General features: G+C 33.6%; 1 protein-coding gene across 2 annotated transcripts; it reads left to right on the top strand.

Moving 5' to 3' along the window:
- The first annotated feature begins 11,814 nt into the window (after positions 1-11,814).
- LOC126713121 (transcription factor bHLH80-like) lies at positions 11,815-19,353 on the top strand. 2 transcript variants are annotated; one of them, XM_050412772.1, is made up of 5 exons: positions 11,815-12,455; positions 12,559-12,699; positions 12,859-12,924; positions 18,576-18,644; positions 18,791-18,939. In XM_050412772.1, the coding sequence occupies exons 1-5, from the start codon at positions 11,937-11,939 to the stop codon at positions 18,800-18,802; spliced, it is 807 nt and encodes a 268-aa protein (XP_050268729.1). In that variant the 5' UTR covers positions 11,815-11,936; the 3' UTR covers positions 18,803-18,939. The 2 variants fall into 2 exon arrangements, with proteins under 2 accessions (XP_050268729.1, XP_050268728.1); XM_050412771.1 differs by having other exon boundaries at positions 11,816-12,455; positions 18,935-19,353.
- The last annotated feature ends 303 nt before the right edge of the window (positions 19,354-19,656 follow it).

The raw sequence follows: 19,656 nt of genomic DNA, 5'->3' as shown, positions 1-19,656 counted from the left end.
CCCTGTAGTGATTGGTGAAAGCCACATATCCTTTACCAAAAGCACTGGCTGAAATTACTGTCATTATTACTGAACGAAGTTAAAAAGATTCATCTAAAATAACTTTAATAAAATAAATAAATAAACAACATTGTTATTATTATTTATTTTTCACCAATCTTCCCAACATTTTGTGTGTGTTTCATTTTACACTTTACCAATTGTGTGATATGTCATATGTTTGAATCATAGTTATTAAACCCAAACTGGCTCTGGTAGTTGAATCGAAAACTCGGTGACCTAACACTTAGATTGGTTTGAGTGTTTAAATGGATCATTTCTATACAAGATTAGGTCAAACCCAATGGTTTTGTGGGGACCCGTCTAACCCGAATGGATTTTTATCACTTGAAATTTGTGAAATTATATCTATAGGTCCACTTTATTGACTTTTTGTAGAGGACTTTTTTTTTTGCCCCACATGACATTACTTCATTGGTAACCCACACTACATCAACATATTATTGAATTTTGGGTAAATCTTCTTTAGAGCTCAAAATAAGCTTATATCTTATCCAACTACATGGATTGGGCTGACATGGCCCATGAGATCCTTACTTCAAGAGGCAGATTCATGGTCTACATTTCCTTTTCATCAATTATATTATTCATCATATTACAAATATTCAATACCTCCAACCATCTAAATATTGAGAAAATAACTATTCATTCAACCTCCTGCTATTCCTATACGAATTTGGAAACCTAATTATATTATTCTACATAAACTATATTACTATTTTCATCTAAAATCCAACTCAAACACATGGCTAAATCTGATTGGCTATCTTCAATCTTCAAAAATAAAATGTTCATAATATCTTTAATACCCAGTTGCCATTTGCCATAATCAGACAAAATATTCCCTTGCCAGTTGCAAGAGCAGAGCATTAAATGCTCTTCTTGCTCACCAAGATTAAGTCACAACATAATGAGACATTGACTAGATCTCTAAAGTTTCATTAACTATCAATCAATCATTCTATTACTTCTAAAAATATATTGTAATAGAATCTTGGACCAAAAATATAAATACCCAAAAGAGGAAACCTTTCCAGCCGAACACCAGTAGTGTGTTCTGCACTTGACACCTGGTTGAAAGTGACATCACCAGTCATTTAATGCTCAAATCTCAACAGCCAGCTACTATACCGAAAATAGTAAGATACCCTTAAAAGAGATCTTACTATTTATGATAGCTGTGAAAGCTTTTTCTAATAGTTGGGACAACTTTTTTAGAATAGCTATGACAGCTAATCCAGCAACTTTGAAATTACAGATTTTCCTTTTTTGGCTAAAAATAAAACCAAAACCAACCAAAGAAACTATCTTTTTTTTGCTAAAATCCTTTCATTTTTTGTTGGTCTTTCCTCTAGCTGCTATTACCCAAAATATCAAGAACACCTTAAAGTTAAACATACCATTTTAGGTCAAATCCTATGATGGATTTTCTGAAGATATATTGCTGATTGGGATAGATTTTGGCTGAGATTCTTTGCTAATACCCCCTTAAACTCAGCTATAAATAGAACCTCTCATCAACACACCAAAGCACACCAATAGAGAAGAACAACTCTCTCATAAACTTCTCTATTCTCTCTCCCTCCAATTATCTTCTTAAGCTTTTAATGAAATTCTGAGCTTCTGAGTTTTAGTTCCCAAATTAGGAACTAAACTCTTCCGCCTTAGCTCATAACTGCCTTTCATAAGCCCTTATCCATCCTCCAACAGAAAATCCTATCAACATTGCTAAACACACTACAACACTATTACTCCTCTTATACTCATTCTCTCACTCTCCATATTCTAAAAATACATCTATGTTGCTGCCCATGTCTCTAAACATCTCTTTTTCCATTTCTCTTACACAATTTCATACACACTTACTACACCATTACATATAACACACCACAACTCTTCTAAACTCAACTCTCATACTCTCTCACTTTGAAATTCTACTGTTTTTCTACCCATAAACACATCTCAATACTCTTCTCCACCTTTCTTATAAAAGCCCTTCTCATGGAAGGCATAAACTTCTAATACTAAAGCCTTTCTCCTAGAAGGCACCAAGATCTCATACTAAAACCCTTCTTCTAGAAGGCACAAATAGTTTTACAAAAGCCCTTCTCATGAAAGGCACAAACCTATCTTACAAAAACCCATCTCATGGAAGACAATATCATTCATAACTTCATACTAACCAAAAGATCATAATCAAAGGAGAAATTCATTTAAGTGCATGATAAATGGGACAAACTTAACCAACCTCTACATACAACTGGGCATATTCTCTCTTCCTCCAGTTGTATCCGTTTTTTCCCCTTTAATCTTGAATTATCATGGCAAACTATCTTTCTACCGCTAGTCATCTTGCTGGAATGCTATCAATTGATTGACGCTATACAACTGGAGCTACAAACCATACAAAGATAAGTGACTTTGCTTCTGTATCTCTAAATTTACATCATTGAGTACATGTTTACTTCACTTTTAAATACATATTACTTTATTTCAACTACTATTACAACTATTAATCAAAGCTATTATATCAAACACATATTATTTATTTATTCAACCATTATTATGATTTTTAGACTTTGGGCTTTACCCATTTTGTAGGTCAAAAGATATGCTGGAAGCCATTGGATTATGTGGTCCAATGTTGAGTTCCGGATGCAAATCCCTATACAAACCTGGGTCTAACAAGGTCACCCTTTCAGGGAATAACACGTGGCTGCGCACCGGAAAATGGCCCCCGACACTTTTTTTACAGTTTAATAAGTTATAAAATGATAATTTAAAAATGAGAAAACCTAAAGAATTCAAAAAAGTAACGCATTTCTCTCTTTGTCTACCTACCTCCTTTCAAGGTTCCATCCTTTCAGAAGACTATTTTATATTATTGTGAAACCTTAATTTAGAATTATAATGGTCAGTTTAATTTAGACATATAGAATATACCCTTTTTTTTATTTATTTATTTTTACATATTTTTGTTATGATTTCTCAAAGTTATATATATGTCTAATAAAATTTATTTGATCATGTAGTTCGACTAGTGACCCAGTGAGCTAGGTCAATGTCCGGACAAGATTTAATAACTACTTTGAGTTATTTCCATTTTTAACTCCAGTTATTTTAAAAGAAAGTAAAAAAAAAATAGATGTCAAGTTGTAATTGGTGGAGTATAAAGTGAAATACGAAAGTCATACGGAAGGATTTATATTCGTTAAGACTTAAGAGTATTCTCAATAACATAGGCTACATAGCATATTCTCCTTTAATAAGAGAAGTAATCATGGTTCAAATCCTCCATTCCCCCCTCTCCCATTGTTCTATCAATAATTAAAAAAAAAAAAAGAAAAAAAAAAAAAGGAAGGTTGAATCATTAATTACACCTTCTAATTTTATAAAAAATTTAGAGAGATGCTACGTCTACAACATTTTTACAACAAATCACAGATGGTTAGTTGTTATTGGTTCAAATTTGAAACTAACACTGAGATTACTTTTTTTCCCAACAATAATAACCAGTAACAACTTACCACTTATGATTTGTTGTAAAAATGTAGTTAGTTGTTATTGGTTCAAATTTGAAACTAACACTAAGATTACTTTTTTGCCCAACAATAATAACCAGTAACAACTTACCACTTAAAATTTGTTGTAAAAATATTGTAGACATATCATTTCTCAAAAATTTAACTCAATCATGTAACTTCAACTTCATTTAGTTTAGTTGTTCAATTAGTATCCGTTAGGAGATATGCCATTCAGTCCAAAATTACATATTTTTTATTTTTTATTTTTTAAAAAATATTACATTAAGAGTGTATTTGGATACTGTTTATTACTGAAAATTAAAAATTAAAAATACTGTAATAAAATAATTTTTAAATGTGTGAATAGTGTCATGCGACTAATTTTTAATGAAAGTTTTAGTGAAAAAAGACACTTGTGGGTCTCATAAATAGTGCACGGAATCCACTGTTTAAACACAAACGCCAGACGCTATCCAAACCCAGCCTAAAAGAATCCATATGGATAATAGAAAATATTTTTGGAAAAAAAAAATTATTGAGGGTATAAAAAATACCATATAAAAAAAAAGAAAGATTAAACAAAATAAAAACACCACTACCACAGCAACTATTTTTGAATAACCAAAAAAAAAAAAAATCACTCTCTCTCACTCAGATTCTTTTCAATTTTCTTAGCAACTATTTTTTCAATAACCCAAATAACTATATTTGCAGCAACTATCAAATAAGGGAAAAATATTTAAGAATTTCCAGCACCTTTCTCTGCAACTATTTTTTCAGTATCCAATCAAAACCAAAAAACTTGTTCATTGCAATTCCACTATCTTTCATACAAATTCTTTTCAATTTCACAGCCTCTCACACTAATTCCTTCCCCCCCCCCCCCCCCCCCCTTTTTTTTCCAAATAATCCTGATTCCTCTCTTGCCAAGCTCCACCACGATGATGCCGATCTCTCTCTGTCAAGGCCAAGCCGTGGAGGATCTCATGGCCACCCATGGTAGTGGTAGTGATGCAAATATGGTAATCGTTTGTTTATTTTTAAATTTGGATGTAATTTTCTTTATTTCAAGGGATATGATTTCATTTCAAGGGATATGAGGACTTCAAGCACTGCCACTGTGACTGCAAACTATCCATGGGAAGATGCACAAGTGTGCCAGTGATTTTGTTTGCTTGCTAGAAAATATGGACGAGGGAAAGAAAACTAGGAGATCACTTAGCGTGCGTTTGCCTAACGCTTATTTTGCCATTGCATTTACAGTGCCGTGGGACCTAATACTGTTCATGACCCAGCCAAAAAATGGAAAACGCAGGAAACAGACCCACGGCAATACTGTTACGTTTTAAAAATTATTTTACTATAGTATTTTCAACAATAAATTTTCAATTTTCAGCAAAATAGGTAGTATCTAAACCGACCCTTATATAGTTATATGTACATTTGCTAGATGAACGTGGGGTTTTAAATGTTGTGTTTGTGGTTTTGGATTTTTGTTACCATTCTATTTTGTTGCCGTAAAATATGTGGGCAGGGGAAAGAAAATGTGGAAATTAGTTGAGTTCTTGTTAGATGAAGTTTTGTTTTTGATTGGGTTGAATGGATTTTTTTGGTTGGGTTGGATGGAATTTTTTAACAGATATAATGTTTAGTGTCATGTCCAATGCGCTAAAACATTAAAGACAAGCCAAATTCATGGCAGTATATGCAGAATTCTTATATTTAACTTTAAGAATTACTAAATTAATCTTCTAAAATTATTTTTCTCATCAAATGGCTGGTTAGTAAACATGTTCGTTTTAGGGATTTTCTTATTAATAGTTCATAATTAAGAAGTTTTATCTTGTAATTTATGGTTGGGTCAAGTTAAATTTCTTGTAACTTTTTTTAAAAAATATATTATTATTTAATAACTTTTCATTGGATAAATATTCTTTCAAATATATTACTCTATTACACGAGCTGGTTCCCTTAAATTATGAATTCTTATATTTAAGTTTAAGAATTACTAAATTAATCTTCTTAAGTTATTTTCCTCATCAAATGGTTGGTTAGCAAACATGTTCGTTTTAGGGATTTTCTTATTAATAGTTCATAATGAAGAAGTTTTATCTTCTAATTTAAGTTTGGATCAAGTTAAATTTCTTGTAACTTTAAAATATATATATATATATATATTATATTATTTAATAAATTTTCCTAGGTTAAATATTTTTTCAAATATATTACTCTATTACATGAGTTGATTCCCTTCTATAACAACCTGCCTACTAATTAAGGGTAAGAATTAGGTAAAATTGCTTTGATCATTGTTGTTGATTCTATTCTGTTCTGGCTAGAACACACCGTATTGGTAAGCAAATCGAAGTGAGAAACCCACTCATTCCACCTTAGAAAAAAACATTCAACATCATTTTGGTCCCAGGTCATTTTGGCCATTTTCATCCATCATTAAAATTTGGGCTGATATGAATTCACTCTTTTTTTCTTTTTCTTTTTTTTCCTTATCAAAAAATGAAACTATGTTGTTTTGAATTGATTCTAATTGTTTCATTGATGATGGGTAATGTTATATTACAAGATCTTAAATTTTAATTATAGACCTTGTTGGCTTGAAATGTAATGAGGTGTTAGATGGTTTTCTACCATAAATAAACAAATAAAAATTAGTTAGATGATTAGACCTATCTTTATGTCCTAAGATATTATAAATCTTCTTGTCATGTGATGTGATGTGATGATGATATTAAGATTTAAGAATTTGTATTATTTCAAATTAATCCCAAAATGGTACATTGACTAATACCAAAATATTTCGTTTCGATGGATAAATCGGAATGAGTACCTAAATGGGATTGATAACATTGGCTTGATTAGATTAAATTTATTTAACATATTAATAACATTGGCTTGATTAGGTTAGATTTATTTAACATATTATTAGCGTGAGGTTGACACCATAAAAGCAAGATAATTTATTGCTCCCTCTTATATATTGAGTTTTCTCAATGTAATGTATTAAAAAGAGTCAAGAGTGTCTACTCTTTATTTTTCATTATTACCCTATTTAAGAAATCAATAGCCACGTTTGCTAAAACATTGTAAGATGAAATATTTTGATAAAGGTGATGGTATTGTTAAGATAACTTTTTTTTTTTTTGAGAAAGTATTGTTAAGATACTTGAATTGAGGAGTTTGAGAGACTACGATCTTGGTCTATTTGTTTGTTTGGACTATCCATGTGAATGGGTGAGACCATGTTTGATACCTCTCAAAATTGTGGATCAACTTTGGATATTGTACCTCTAAATCTCAAGGGTTGTACATTTGGAGTCACCACTTATCTTAATTTATGAAAAAAGAAATATAAGAAAACCATAAAATAAAAGAATTCCTCATTTTATTGATTGAAAATAATTTATGTTTGCTAAAAAATAACATTACGAAGCTTTAATGTCTTATACAATCTAGGAAATTACATTGCTTTGGGTCCTATTTACATTAAAAAAATGAAAATTACATGGAATAAGAATTAGTCTACGAGCCGTTGATCTAAAATCGGAGGTTTAGTTATGAGATGAGAATGTGTTAGGCACCTACCTTGCCCAATGAGTAGGTCTTCAAGAGTACGGTAACTAACTTCATATCATGTCATCCATTCAACCAATATGTCAAGAAAAAACATAAAAGCATGTTGTATGGGCCACGACTATCGACTTGCACCAAGCTCATAATAAGTTTCCTAAATGGGCCCACTTGCCCTACTTACTAACCGAGCACCTAGCCCATTCCCTAGATGGGCCTGGTCCAAGCTCACAGCCTAACCGAACATCTTCTATCATACTGAGATCAAGGGATAATGTCTTAGGGGAATCCGCCTGCCGAGCATTAATTGGCGCCTAGTGCAAGTTTTGAGAGAATGACGTTAGTCTATAAATAAAGACCGATGGTCAAGAATATAGCTTAGAGGGAAACCACCCTCTCATCATGATGACCCCACTAAGGGAAGTTTATAAATAAAGACCGATGGATAGAGGGTAGGGGATTGGAAAAACTGGGGAGAGAGAAACACGAGAGAGGTGAGGAAAATTACTTCTCGAGAAGAAAGAAATCCAATTCGGATTTCATAAGGAGGGGCTAGTCACATTGTGATGTTCTTGGGAATGGTAAGGATACGAGAAAGGAAGCCAGATAGAAAGAAAAACTTTCATCTATCTCCTATAGAAATTGCTTTGCCATCTTTGGGGCTTCCCATTGTTGGATATTCTTGACCCAGAATACAAGTAAATTGGGGAACTCAATCCAAAACCTTCATCCCATTGGACTGAGCCACCACACGTCATTCATGGAAACATAAATCTTTGTCGTCGTATGAAAGAGCATAACTGCATAAGAACAACTTATTCGAACAAAAAAGAAAAAAGGTAATTCTAGCATTCTTTGATCCTAAATCAGCTTGAATCATCATAGACAAACATGTTTTTGAACTAATTAGAAGAATCAAACAAGATCAAACACTTAAAAGGACGAGGAATACCACTTGCATGCATGTAGCTTGATAATTGGTTAGGGTTTGGTTGATGATCCTAACACTACGACTTATTCTTTAGAAGAAATTTGGGCAGAATATTAATAAATACAACACTTTGTTTTTGATACCAAATAAATACAACATTATTTAGTTATACACTTTCCTTTTATTGATAAAAGTATTTGCACAATTTCATAAAGAGTCATAACTTAAGTCTCTTTTAAGGGTTACTAGCCAAATACTGCAATCATATTGTGAAACAAAGTATGCTTTTGTGGGTATGATCAAGTACATGAGGGTGCACCAGTGATATGATTTGATCACCCTTACTTACATTTTGTAAGTATTTGTTTAGGATAACTTATCTTTATCAGGTTATTTTACTTTAAAAAAATATATTACCAAGAAATACAACTGTAATAAATAAATAAAAAGTCCCAAAAACTAAAATAAAACTACTTATAACCTTATGCTACATAAATGCTAAGACATACAATAATTTCAAAGTTTCTTTTGTTTTTTTTTTTTTTTTTTTGAGAGTGAAATAATTTCAAAGTTGGATCGCATGAACTAAACACCAATGCAAATTATACAATACAATAATTTATAAGCTATGCTCATTCAAAAAAAAAAAAAAAAATCAATACAAATTCGGAAATTCCAGTAAACCAATGCGAGATCATCTTTACTTTTGTAACTTTAACTAGAGACAGATGACTTATCTTAGGGGTGTCCAATCAGACCCGGTAATCGACCCACCCGCCCAACCCGACCGATCCGGCCCGAGAACCGGCCGACCCGACGCCGGTGACGATCGGCGGCGGATCCCCGATCCCAAAATCCGAGTCCGGCGGGTCGGTTGACGGGTTAAAGCATGGAAAACCGATTTCAACCGACCCGACCGGAAAACACACCGGAAAATCTTTCTCCGTCGATTGAAGTAGTTCGCCGGTAGGATTTTGTCCGATCTGTCGAGATCCGGCGAGATCTCGTCGATATCTGGCCTGATCTCTTCGAGATCTCGCCGGATCTCGTCGATATCTGGCCTGATCTCTTCGAGATCTCGCCGGATCTCTTCGAGATCGAGCCTGATCTCTTCGAGATCAGGCCTGATCTCGTCGAGATCTCGCCTGATCTCTTCGAGATCTCGCCGGATCTCTTCGAGATCGAGCCTGATCTCATTGAGATCTGCCAAGATCTCTTCAAGTTCGGCCTAAGCTCGTTGAGATCAGCCAAGCTCTCTTCGAAATCCGGTCAGATCCAGCAAAAATAAGAAGATTTTGGCAAAAATCCGGCGCGATTCTCACAATCCGAGTCCGTCCGGAAACCGACCGGAAAATTTTGACGTCCGACCACCCGAACCGTTGCCGTCGGCGGGTCGGCGGCGGGTCCATGTTTAGGAGACCCGAAGTGATCGGGTCGGTTCTGGGTTGGGCACAAACCCGACCCGGACTGACCCGTGGACAGCCCTAACTTATCTATATCCATACTCAAACTAAAATCAAGATGAGGTCCCCACTATCTATCTATTATTATATTTATATCTAATAAAAATTGAATCTCAAAATTTTGGATGCACAAGATGACTTTGACAATGTATAAAACAATGATATATATTATCTTTTGTAACTTCATTCGTCTTTTGGTTATGATATGAAAAAATAACGTCACATGGCAAACTATTATTTGTATATGTTGATTTTTTTTCTATGTGTCAATAACAAATGGAAATAAATAAAAATGGATTTTAAATGAAAAAAAACCAAAAATTAAATAAATCTTTTATTAATATTTAAAATATAAAAATAGGCCTCACTTAGAGTAGTTGCCTTAGGCTCCACAATGCCTTAAGGACAAAGGAGCTCTTCCCTTTCTCCTTTCGAAATTGAAAGGGTGTCCCTAGATTTGGTTTTTATCTAATTCAATGTTCAATTTTTGGATTTTTAAACATTTATGAAATAATGTGTTAATGAGTATGGATTCTATGTAAGAGGCTCTATTCATTAATTTGTAAAATACTAACGTGGCAAGCTCTTATTATATAGTGTAAATCATGAGCTTTGTTACATTCTTATCAAATTTGGACTCTTATATAATACAATATTAGGCTCTTTTATACACTGTTTATCGGACCCTCCAATTCAATATAAAACCAAACCCAAAAAGCAGGAAAAAGTAAAAATAAAATTGATCTCTTTTCCGATTCTTTGACGGTTTTATTATTTTTAAAACCATACTTTTATATTGATAGTGTTGTAATGAAACCTTTTAAATACCTTTTAATTAATAATAGATATTTAAAAGGTTTTTAAAATATTTAAATAAATATTTTGTTAAAAATATAATGCTAAAAAAAAGAGGTTGCCGTCAAAGCCAGCTTTTTTCAACGTGCATTTGTGGCTGGGACTAATTGCTTTGTCCCCTCCTTAAATTTTCTAGAAAAAGCATATTTTGAGAGGCACACGCACCTTAAATCAACCATAATAAGTACTAGTGTGGTAATCACTTTCTCCCAAGCCATACAAATCAAATACTGCTAGAAGATTAAGATTCGGAGTAATTTATAGCCCCAAATGGTGCTTGCCCATTGGAGCGTGAATGCTAAAGCTAATGCTACGGCTGGGGCTACACCATTGTCAACCGCCATCAAAATCAGCACAAACAATACTCTGAAAATGGTGTGATTACTGGGTAGTGGCTCCTAATTTTCCCCCAAAAAATTATATCATTGTCGTGTACAGAATAACTTTTTGAAACCATTTTTATACTAATATTGAGACTATTGATTCTCATTAGTGTAATCTCATTTTCACACCGTACCCCGCTAAGATTTCCTTATCGCTCCTCTGTTTCATTCCACAGGAAAAAATGGCTAAAAATCATTTGTTTTTAAAGTAGGTAACAAAAGCAATCATATTTTCAAAGTATCTTATAAAATGTCTATATTTTTTAAATATCGAATGATATTAGGCATATTTTATCACTTAAATTTTTTTGAAAATTTTGCATAAAACTCGTCATTATTAATAAGTTTTAAGCAAAACTCGACATCAATAATATCAAGTTTCAAAAATAAAAAAATTTTACTAAAAACTTTTGAAAAATGGGCCATTTGGCTAAATAGTTTAAAAATAAAGGGTCAATAGCCATTTGCCCCTCATTTCACCAATTGTAATTTGCCGCACTTACTCTTTTCTTTTTAGAATTTATAATAATAATAATAAAAAACACATGACAATGACATATTAAAAGTTAGTGAATATAAAATGGAAAGTAAAACTTAAGTATAGTTTCTTAAATACAATACAATAAATCAGAATCCTTAATTAAATGTAAACAAATGATTGTATTGAATTGACTTGTAATTAAAAAAAAATATATAGTTTTTGTTTTATTAGTCGACTAAAAATATTGCAACTAAGTTATTGTAAATAGTAAATTTTAGATTATTTAATTAGTAAAACTTATCAAAGTTGAATAAAAAATTTGAGTTTTAAACTCTACGTAAATAAAAAAATAAAAAAAATTTAGTCTTAATTCATGAAACAATGGATAAAACAAAAATAAAGAAAAATCAATTAGTATCTTAATTTATTAAACAAAGGATAAAACAAAAACAAAGCAAAATCAATTAGTGTCCTAATCGAAGAAGTGTGTAGTCTATATAGCCTTTATTACGAGTTTACGACAGACCATTAAAAATAGAAAAACAAAGAAACAAACAAAAAAGAAAGAAACAAGGGTTTTGTTTGTTTATTTCCAAAATTGATAATTTATTAGCTCCTCCATTGAAGAAGCAAAAGCAGTAATTGGAGAACCAGATGCAACCGACACCTGGCGGTAGAAGTAGCAGTGGCGGTGGTGGTAGTGGTGAACTGAGTGGAGGTGGTGGACTCGCTCGGTTCCGCTCAGCTCCTGCCACCTGGTTAGAAGCACTTCTCGAAGAAGAAAAACCAGTAGACCAAAAAGAAGAGAAAGAAGAAAACAAAGAAGAAGAAGAAGAAGAAGAAGAAGAAGAAGACGAAGACGAAGAAGACCCATTAAAGCCAACCCAGAGCTTAACTCAGTTACTTGCTTCCTCTGCCGATCCAAGCCTCTTAGTCTTCGACTCAAACATATTCAGACAGAACAGCTCTCCAGCTGAGTTTTTCGGGAATTCTGATTCCGAAACCTACTTCTCCAACTTTGGTCTTAACCCAAACCCACCAAATTACAACAACTATGACTCCCACTCCAACTCCAACACTTTTCATGGCGGCGGTGGTGGTGGTACTGCCACAAAGCGCTCTAGGGAGCTCAACCACCACTTCACTGCAAAGTTCCCATCTCATCATCAACTGGTATTTTTTTTTTTTTTTGTAACTTTCTTTCTTTTTCTTGGGGTTAGTTTGTTATAAACAAAAATTTAAGACCTATGTATATATATATTTTTTGATAATATAGAAAGGAGAGCAAAGTAGCGGTGGTGGTGGAGTTGGTAGCTTCATAGATATGGAGATGGAAAAGCTTTTGGAGGACTCAGTTCCTTGTCGGGTTCGGGCAAAGCGAGGTTGCGCTACTCATCCTAGAAGCATTGCTGAGAGGGTGAGTGTGAGATTGATGATCACTCACTTTCTTACATATATATATTTTTTAGAAAACCAATGTCAACCGTTTGTGTTTATTCCTAACTGATACTTCCTCCACCTCTTGTTTTTTTTTTCTCTCTCTCTCTCTCTCTCTCTCTCTCTCTCTGTGTCTTAGGTTCGAAGGACTCGGATAAGTGATCGTATAAGAAAGCTTCAGGAGCTGGTGCCCAACATGGATAAGGTAGCCTCTAATTTACAGCTAAACCTTTTTTTGTTCGTCTTTTATTGATGAAAAATTAATCCATTCATGGTGTGTTCTTTATTGAGTGAAAGGAAAACATTGTGGTCTCTGTGTTGTGTTGCTAATTGAAGCTAACCAGCAAACATGCTTGAGCAAAAAGTAGATTCTCAAGAGAAGATTAAAAAAAAAAAAAAAAAGATTTGTTGCCACTTGCCACAAGTAGTCAACAGTTTTAGTTGTCGGTAGATGTGAACTCTCTTGAATTTAAATTTTCTATTTTTTAGATCCATCATTTTGGCAAAAAATATTAAAAGTAAACTGTCAAAAGTGTTGTCCACAGCGACGGGTCTAGGAAACTTTAGATGGGGGAACCAAAGCAAAGAAATTCAGTTTGTTCAATAGGACATATGAAGCATAATTTTCTGATGGTCAAAGTAAAATTTCTGTTTATCTATCATACCAAATTGAAAAGTTCTAATAAGGGGGCTTTGGGGCCCAAGGACTGCCTTGGCCTCCTTCAATTCACTCTTTGCTTGTCTGTTTGTTGCTATAGTCCATTTAGAGAATATTATTGTATGATAAGTAATAATTAAGAGAAAATTGTATTATTAAAGGCAATCTTCTACTTTTACTTTTACAATTTTGGTAATGACTATATAGGGGTGGCAATTGCGTTGATTATTGTGGCTAGTATTGTCTTTATATAAGTTGTTCGTTGGTTATTACTCATGGCTAGCATCTATTATGTTTGTTTTGATGGCTGAATCTCTGTTGTTTTCCCCCAATTTCTGTTATTTATTGCTTTTGATAATTTTTAAAAGCAAACTACTATAATTAAATTGAATAACCAGCTGAGCTTAGTAGCGTGAGCTTGTAACCAAGTGGGGCATTAAAATAGTTGAAATACTTATAATTTTTTTTAAAAAATTGAATAAGCACGTCAATTGGAAGCTTCTTTTACACTTGGAGAAATATGGTTTTAAGGAGCAGTGGAGAAAATGGATTTTTTTTTTTTTTGTATTTCCACAGCTATATTCTCTATTTTGGTAAATGGGAGTCCTATTGGATTTGTTAATAGTTTATGGGGCTTACAACATGGTGACCCACTGTCGCCACTCTTATTTGTAATAATGATGGAGGTATTCGGAGGCTGTATATGGGCAGTATTTTCAGGGGTTTACAGTGGGAGGAAGGGCACTGACCTATTGATGATCGCAAATCTTTTGTATGCATATGACGCTTTGATTTTTTTATGGAAATGGCAGTACAAATGGGCTATTTGAAATGCATTTTTCTGTGTTTTGAAGCTGTGTTTGGCTAAAAGATTAATCCAAGTAAATTGGTACCAATTGGAGATGTTCCAAGAATATCAGCTTTGGCTGAGATTTTGGGCTGCAAAATCTTTGCATTGCTTGTGAAATATTTGGGGCTTCCCTTGGGGGCTAGGTATAAGTCCAAAGAAATATGGGACCAATGCTGGAGAAGATGAAAAGAAAGTTTGCAGGCTAGAAGAAGCTATATTTATCAAAAGGAGGCTGAAACACTTTGATAAATAGTACTCTCTCTAGTTTGCCCACATACATCCACTCTTTATTCCCCATTCTAATTAATATCGTTCATCATTTTAAGAAATTACTGTGAGATTTTCTTTGGGGAGGTCTAGAAGATGATGTTAAATTTTGCTTGGTAGGAAGACATCTTATGACGCAGTTTGATATGTTGGATTGGGCATTAGGTCTAGTACACTTTACCAATGCATTGTTGGGAAGGTGGCTTTGGCCTTATGCCACGGAAACATATACATTATGGAGAACTGTTGTAGTTATAAGTGTGGAAATGAACTGGGCAGTCTGGTTTTAGGAGTGCTTAAGGAACCCTATGGTGTGTCTCTTGAGAAACATATGGGAGGTTCTCTAATGTTTTGTCAAGTGATAGGTGGGAAGTGGCTTCCATGTTCGTTTTGGGCTTGATCTATTGTGTGGGGAGGTTGCATTTAAGGAGGCTTCTTTGACACTATTGTATAGCCCAAAATAAAGAGGTTTTTGTGGTGGACTATGATTTGGAATGGTGGAGTTATTCATTGGGACATCTTGTTCACCAGATTTGTCCATGACTGGTATATGGGGAATTTACAATAATTTCTCGGCCTTTTGTACTCCACCAAAATTACCAGGGATGGGGAAGACTGGATGTGTTGTATCCCCTTCTAGGATTGGTATTTTTGAAGTTTTATTATCAGGTTCTTACTACTGGAAACCCACTATACTTTCTGTGGAAAAGCATTTGGAAGATTAAGTTTCCTACTAAAGTAGCTCTTTTCACTTTGACAACAGCTAGACGTTCCTAATTCACTGTGATTATGTGCAAAATTTATGGTTTTTTTTTTTTTTTTTTAATAAAAAAATTTATTTTATTTTTATTTTTTTTGTGGACTTCATTGGGATAAGTCTAAAGAGGGTAGTGGATTTGCTGGCATGCTGGAGAGGGCTTTAAGGTAAACATCTTGCTGATCTATGGGGAGCCATTCCACTATATGTCATGCGGACCCTTTGGAAAGAAAGAAAGCAATGTACTTTTGAAGGAATTCAGCATTTGTCTTAAGTGGTCATTCATTTTCTTGGAGGAATTTCTAAATTTATGAAACTTTCAGTGAATTTTGGAGCATCCCTAGTATACTACCTGTGGACATGGGGAGTTTGCTCTTTCCTGCAAAATTCTTTAGAAAATTTTGTGCTACATCAACTTTGGTAAGAGAGCAAAATTCGATCTTGTTCAACCGTCTTTGAGAGACCCAACTTAGTTTCACTAGCCACCCTAGACCAAATTTTATCGAAAACACTGCTGCCATTCAATCCAAGAAACCCATGATCCACAGCTAAAGTTTATTCTTGTATTTTAAGGGCCTCTGTTACATTTGTATGCCCCTCTAGTTTTTTTGGATAATACATTTCAGTATAAATTTTTTATCCTGTTATCAAGGGTTTAAGAAGCCAAGGCAGTAGCTCACATGGCAAGGTGGTTTCAGAATGAGGAATTTGAGGATCCCAGAAAGTATTGAAGGCTTTTCAGGAAATTGATTAACCTGACTGTGACTCAGCTTGACATCACTTTGTTGTTATAGGCGGTTCACTCATGTTCATTGGCATATTGTCTATCATTTCTTGGTTTATGTAAAGGATGCTCCTTGCAAGGGCATAATGTTCAAACTCAAAGGCAATTTTGACATGTTGCTTCAGTGCAGACTGCGCTGGTGATCACCGGGATAGGCCTGTTTCCGACCTTTGTATTTATGTAGGATATATAATCTTGTTACTTGGAGTCAGAAGAGAAAAAAGAGTCAATGATATGGTGAGATGTAATTCAGATACAGAGTACAGGGCTATGTCCTATACAGCTTTGAGATGATAGAGTGAGATCTCTCCTAAAGTAGATGACCTTCTACAAGAAAAATCCTTTGATGATATTTGATATAACCAGAAGCAACTTTGAGAGTTTTCATCAAGCAAATCAAACTTATTAAGGCTAAATGTCATTGTGTGTGAGATATAGTCATGAGGAAGCAAATTGCAACATCAATGGTTTGTTGAGTGATTAGGTAGGAGATGCAAGCAATAAACAGGAATCATTTTTTAAAACTTTGAAACAAGCCATGCATGATGAACATGTGTGGGAAGAGCAAGAGAGTTATGCATAAGTGAAGGCACATTTTGTAGTTCTACTATTTTATGTAATGATAAGAATGGAGAAACCAACCACTTTTGTGGTGGTCTCCCTCATTTCAACTTTCACCGGACAATTTAGGCTTTGTGTGTGTTTTTAAATTTTCCCATCTGCTGCAAAGCAAGTTACATTACCCTTTGTTTGGATTGGAGGAAAGAGGAGAGAAGGGAAAGCAATGGAGGGAAAGGAAGCCAACTCCTTTGTTTGGTTAGACAAAAGGAACAGAGAGAAAGGAAAAGCGGAGGGAATTGGTTTCCTCCCTGGCCCACCATTTCATTTGCTCCCAAATCGGGAGGAAAATAAGAGAGGAGAGAAACTTTAACGTGGGGCCCGTGTAATAGTTATTTTTCCTTCCCTTTCCCTGTTGCAAACCAAACAAATGAATATGTATTTCTTTCCCTTCCCTTCCCTTCCCTCTCCTCCCTCCTCCTTCCTCTCTTTTCTCTTCTCTTCATTTAACCAAACAATGCCTTAATGTGTTTGGATATCTGGAAAAATTAGTTATCTTCTCAGCATATTTTTGTACTGTAATATATTAAGATACTTATGTGGATTGTCTTTTTAGAGCTAAATCATTTTTTTTATAAACAATTTCAATTTTTTGGGAGAGGATAGATGTTATATGCTTATCTGGGAAATGGAACTAATCTTAAGAAGTGACCACTTTCCATTTTGGTTGGACCTTATAAATGGGCCACAATGTGCAACCCTGATCATATTGGTGAGTCAGAAGAATTTTGTTTTGTTTTTTTTGTTTATTTTATTTATTTATTTATTTTTATGTTTTACTTTTGGCCTCTCCTAATATTATGATTTTTCTCAACCAATGTTGGAGACAATGTTCTTCCTATTCACACTGTATGATAAATTGCTTTACAAACAGATTTGTCTGTGTAAATTGCATGACTGGAGGAGATGTAGATGGTATAGAGGGATTTTTCAAAGCAACACCTTTTTTTTTGTGGATTGGTTTTGTAGTTAACCTGCCATATTTTGCATCCATTTTTTTTTTAAAGCAAACAAAACAAACAAGATGCATATTTGAAGGTTAAGGATGTCAAGTATGTTGAGCAAAATTAACCAATTAATCTTCTGATTATTGTTGCAATATTAACGCTGCGTTTGGATTGCGCTGAAAATCAGCGCGTTTGCGTTTTTCCCTTTTTTTTTTTCACGCGTTTTTCAGACTTGCGGTTCCTGTTCATGTACTGTTCAATGAACAGTAACCGCAAATTTTGACTTTTCAAACTTTTTTTAGCCAATCAGAGCACATCGTGTACTGTTTACGGACCCACAAATTTCATTTTTCAGCAACTTTTTCATTAAAAATGGGTCCCACGGTATTATTCACACATTTAAAAATTATTTTTCTACAGTATTTTTCAGTTTTCAGTTTCAGTTTTCAGTTTTCAGCTGTATCCAAACGGACCCTAAATATAATTTGAGGTCATAATTTTTTCTAATTGCCTGGTGTATCTTGGTTATCAAATAAGATGGTAATGGAGATGTTACTTTAAATAGAGCTGAATAGAATGAATGAGTCCATTCCAGTTAGTTGGGAGAATTCAGTTTAAGACTCACTGATATCTTTTTCTGTTTTAGCTTTCAGAAAAAAAAAAAAAAAAAAAAAAAAAAAAAAAAAAAAAAAAACAAAAACAAAAAAACACTAAACTAAATTGGCTTACAATCTTGCTACATAGGTTGATATCAAAAAAATAAAATGTACTTATAATAAAAGGTATTATAAAAACTAAATTGGCTTCAAATTGCATAGTCAGGTTTGGTACTTTGTAAAACTCAACCTTGAATCATGAAAGAAGAATATATTAATCACCTTTTAGAATTTTTAATTTTTGAATGAAGCATAAAATCTCATTGCATCCAGACTTAGCTGCAATTTTTAAATTTGGCATTTTGTTTGTCGCTTGCAGCAAACAAACACTGCAGATATGTTAGAAGAGGCAGTAGAGTATGTTAAGCTTCTTCAAAAGCAGATTCAGGTACTCCCTGCATTGAACTCGAAAGAAATTTTATGAGTTTCAAAAGAAGACACAGGCAGATGATTGAAATTATGAAATTGTACAATTACCATTTCATCCTACATAATTTTACAACTCCAAAAATTCTTTTCTTTTTCCTCTTCTAGGCAAATGAGTAGGTGCTAAGAGGTAAGGGATTGGAAATAAATAAAATAAGAGAAAATATAATTTGAATGGATGTGGTGTTCAAGTGAAGTGCAAAACAGAAGGCATAATTTTTTGCACATTTTGAAAATCCTGAAACATGGCAGGATCTCTCAGAGCAACAACAGAGATGCAAATGCGTGGTCAAAGATTTCACAGAAGAAAGTATTAAAGAATAAAGATAGCTCCCACAGTCCTGTGTAATTATCTAATTTTGAGGTTTCAGCCAAGCTTCATCATGGTAATTTGCCACTAATATTCTCTTTTCTCTCAAATATTCACCTTGTAATTACAAGATCTAGCACTCCCCTTCTATATAGATTTCAGTTTTCATAGTTTAGTCTATGATCAAGAATGTTTGCTTCATCTTGTCAAAACTGCTCTTTGAAGTTTGCTATGGTTGTGATTTCGCTTGGAAAAAAAAAAAGAAAAAGAAAAGAAATGAAGAAGTTATTGTGATAGTACTTGTAAATTAATGCACACAATAATATATTAATTCAATTGCTGCACAACGTTCTTTGTTTAAGATGTATTTTCCATACTCGCTATCATGTCTAGAGAAAACTTTTAGTTTCATAAAACTTGCTATCCACTTATCAAGAAGCTATATGATTGATAAGATCCCTTTGAAAGATAAGTGAATGGACCATTATTTTAAAACAATCCTCATAAACAATTCACTAGTGATATTTACTCTCAATTACTATGTTTTCGTCATTGAGAAGGTTAGTTTCACATGTGACGTTATCAATACATATATTTGAATCACCTAATTTTGTAGAACAATTCAAATTATTTGGTTTTTGAATTGTCTGTTCTGAGTAATGTC

This window comes from Quercus robur, chromosome 2 (assembly GCF_932294415.1).
Source record: "Quercus robur chromosome 2, dhQueRobu3.1, whole genome shotgun sequence".
In the NCBI taxonomy this organism is placed as follows: domain Eukaryota; kingdom Viridiplantae; phylum Streptophyta; class Magnoliopsida; order Fagales; family Fagaceae; genus Quercus; species Quercus robur.
This window is presented reverse-complemented; position numbering and strand designations above follow the sequence as displayed.

Coding starts and splice junctions, on each gene's coding strand:
- LOC126713121 (XM_050412771.1), top strand. CDS start 11,937: ATGCAACCGACACCTGGCGGTAGAAGTAGCAGTGGCGGTGGTGGTAGT. Junction 12,456..12,558: donor TCCCATCTCATCATCAACTG/GTATTTTTTTTT, acceptor TTGATAATATAG/AAAGGAGAGCAAAGTAGCGG. Junction 18,645..18,934: donor TTCTTCAAAAGCAGATTCAG/GTACTCCCTGCA, acceptor GAAACATGGCAG/GATCTCTCAGAGCAACAACA.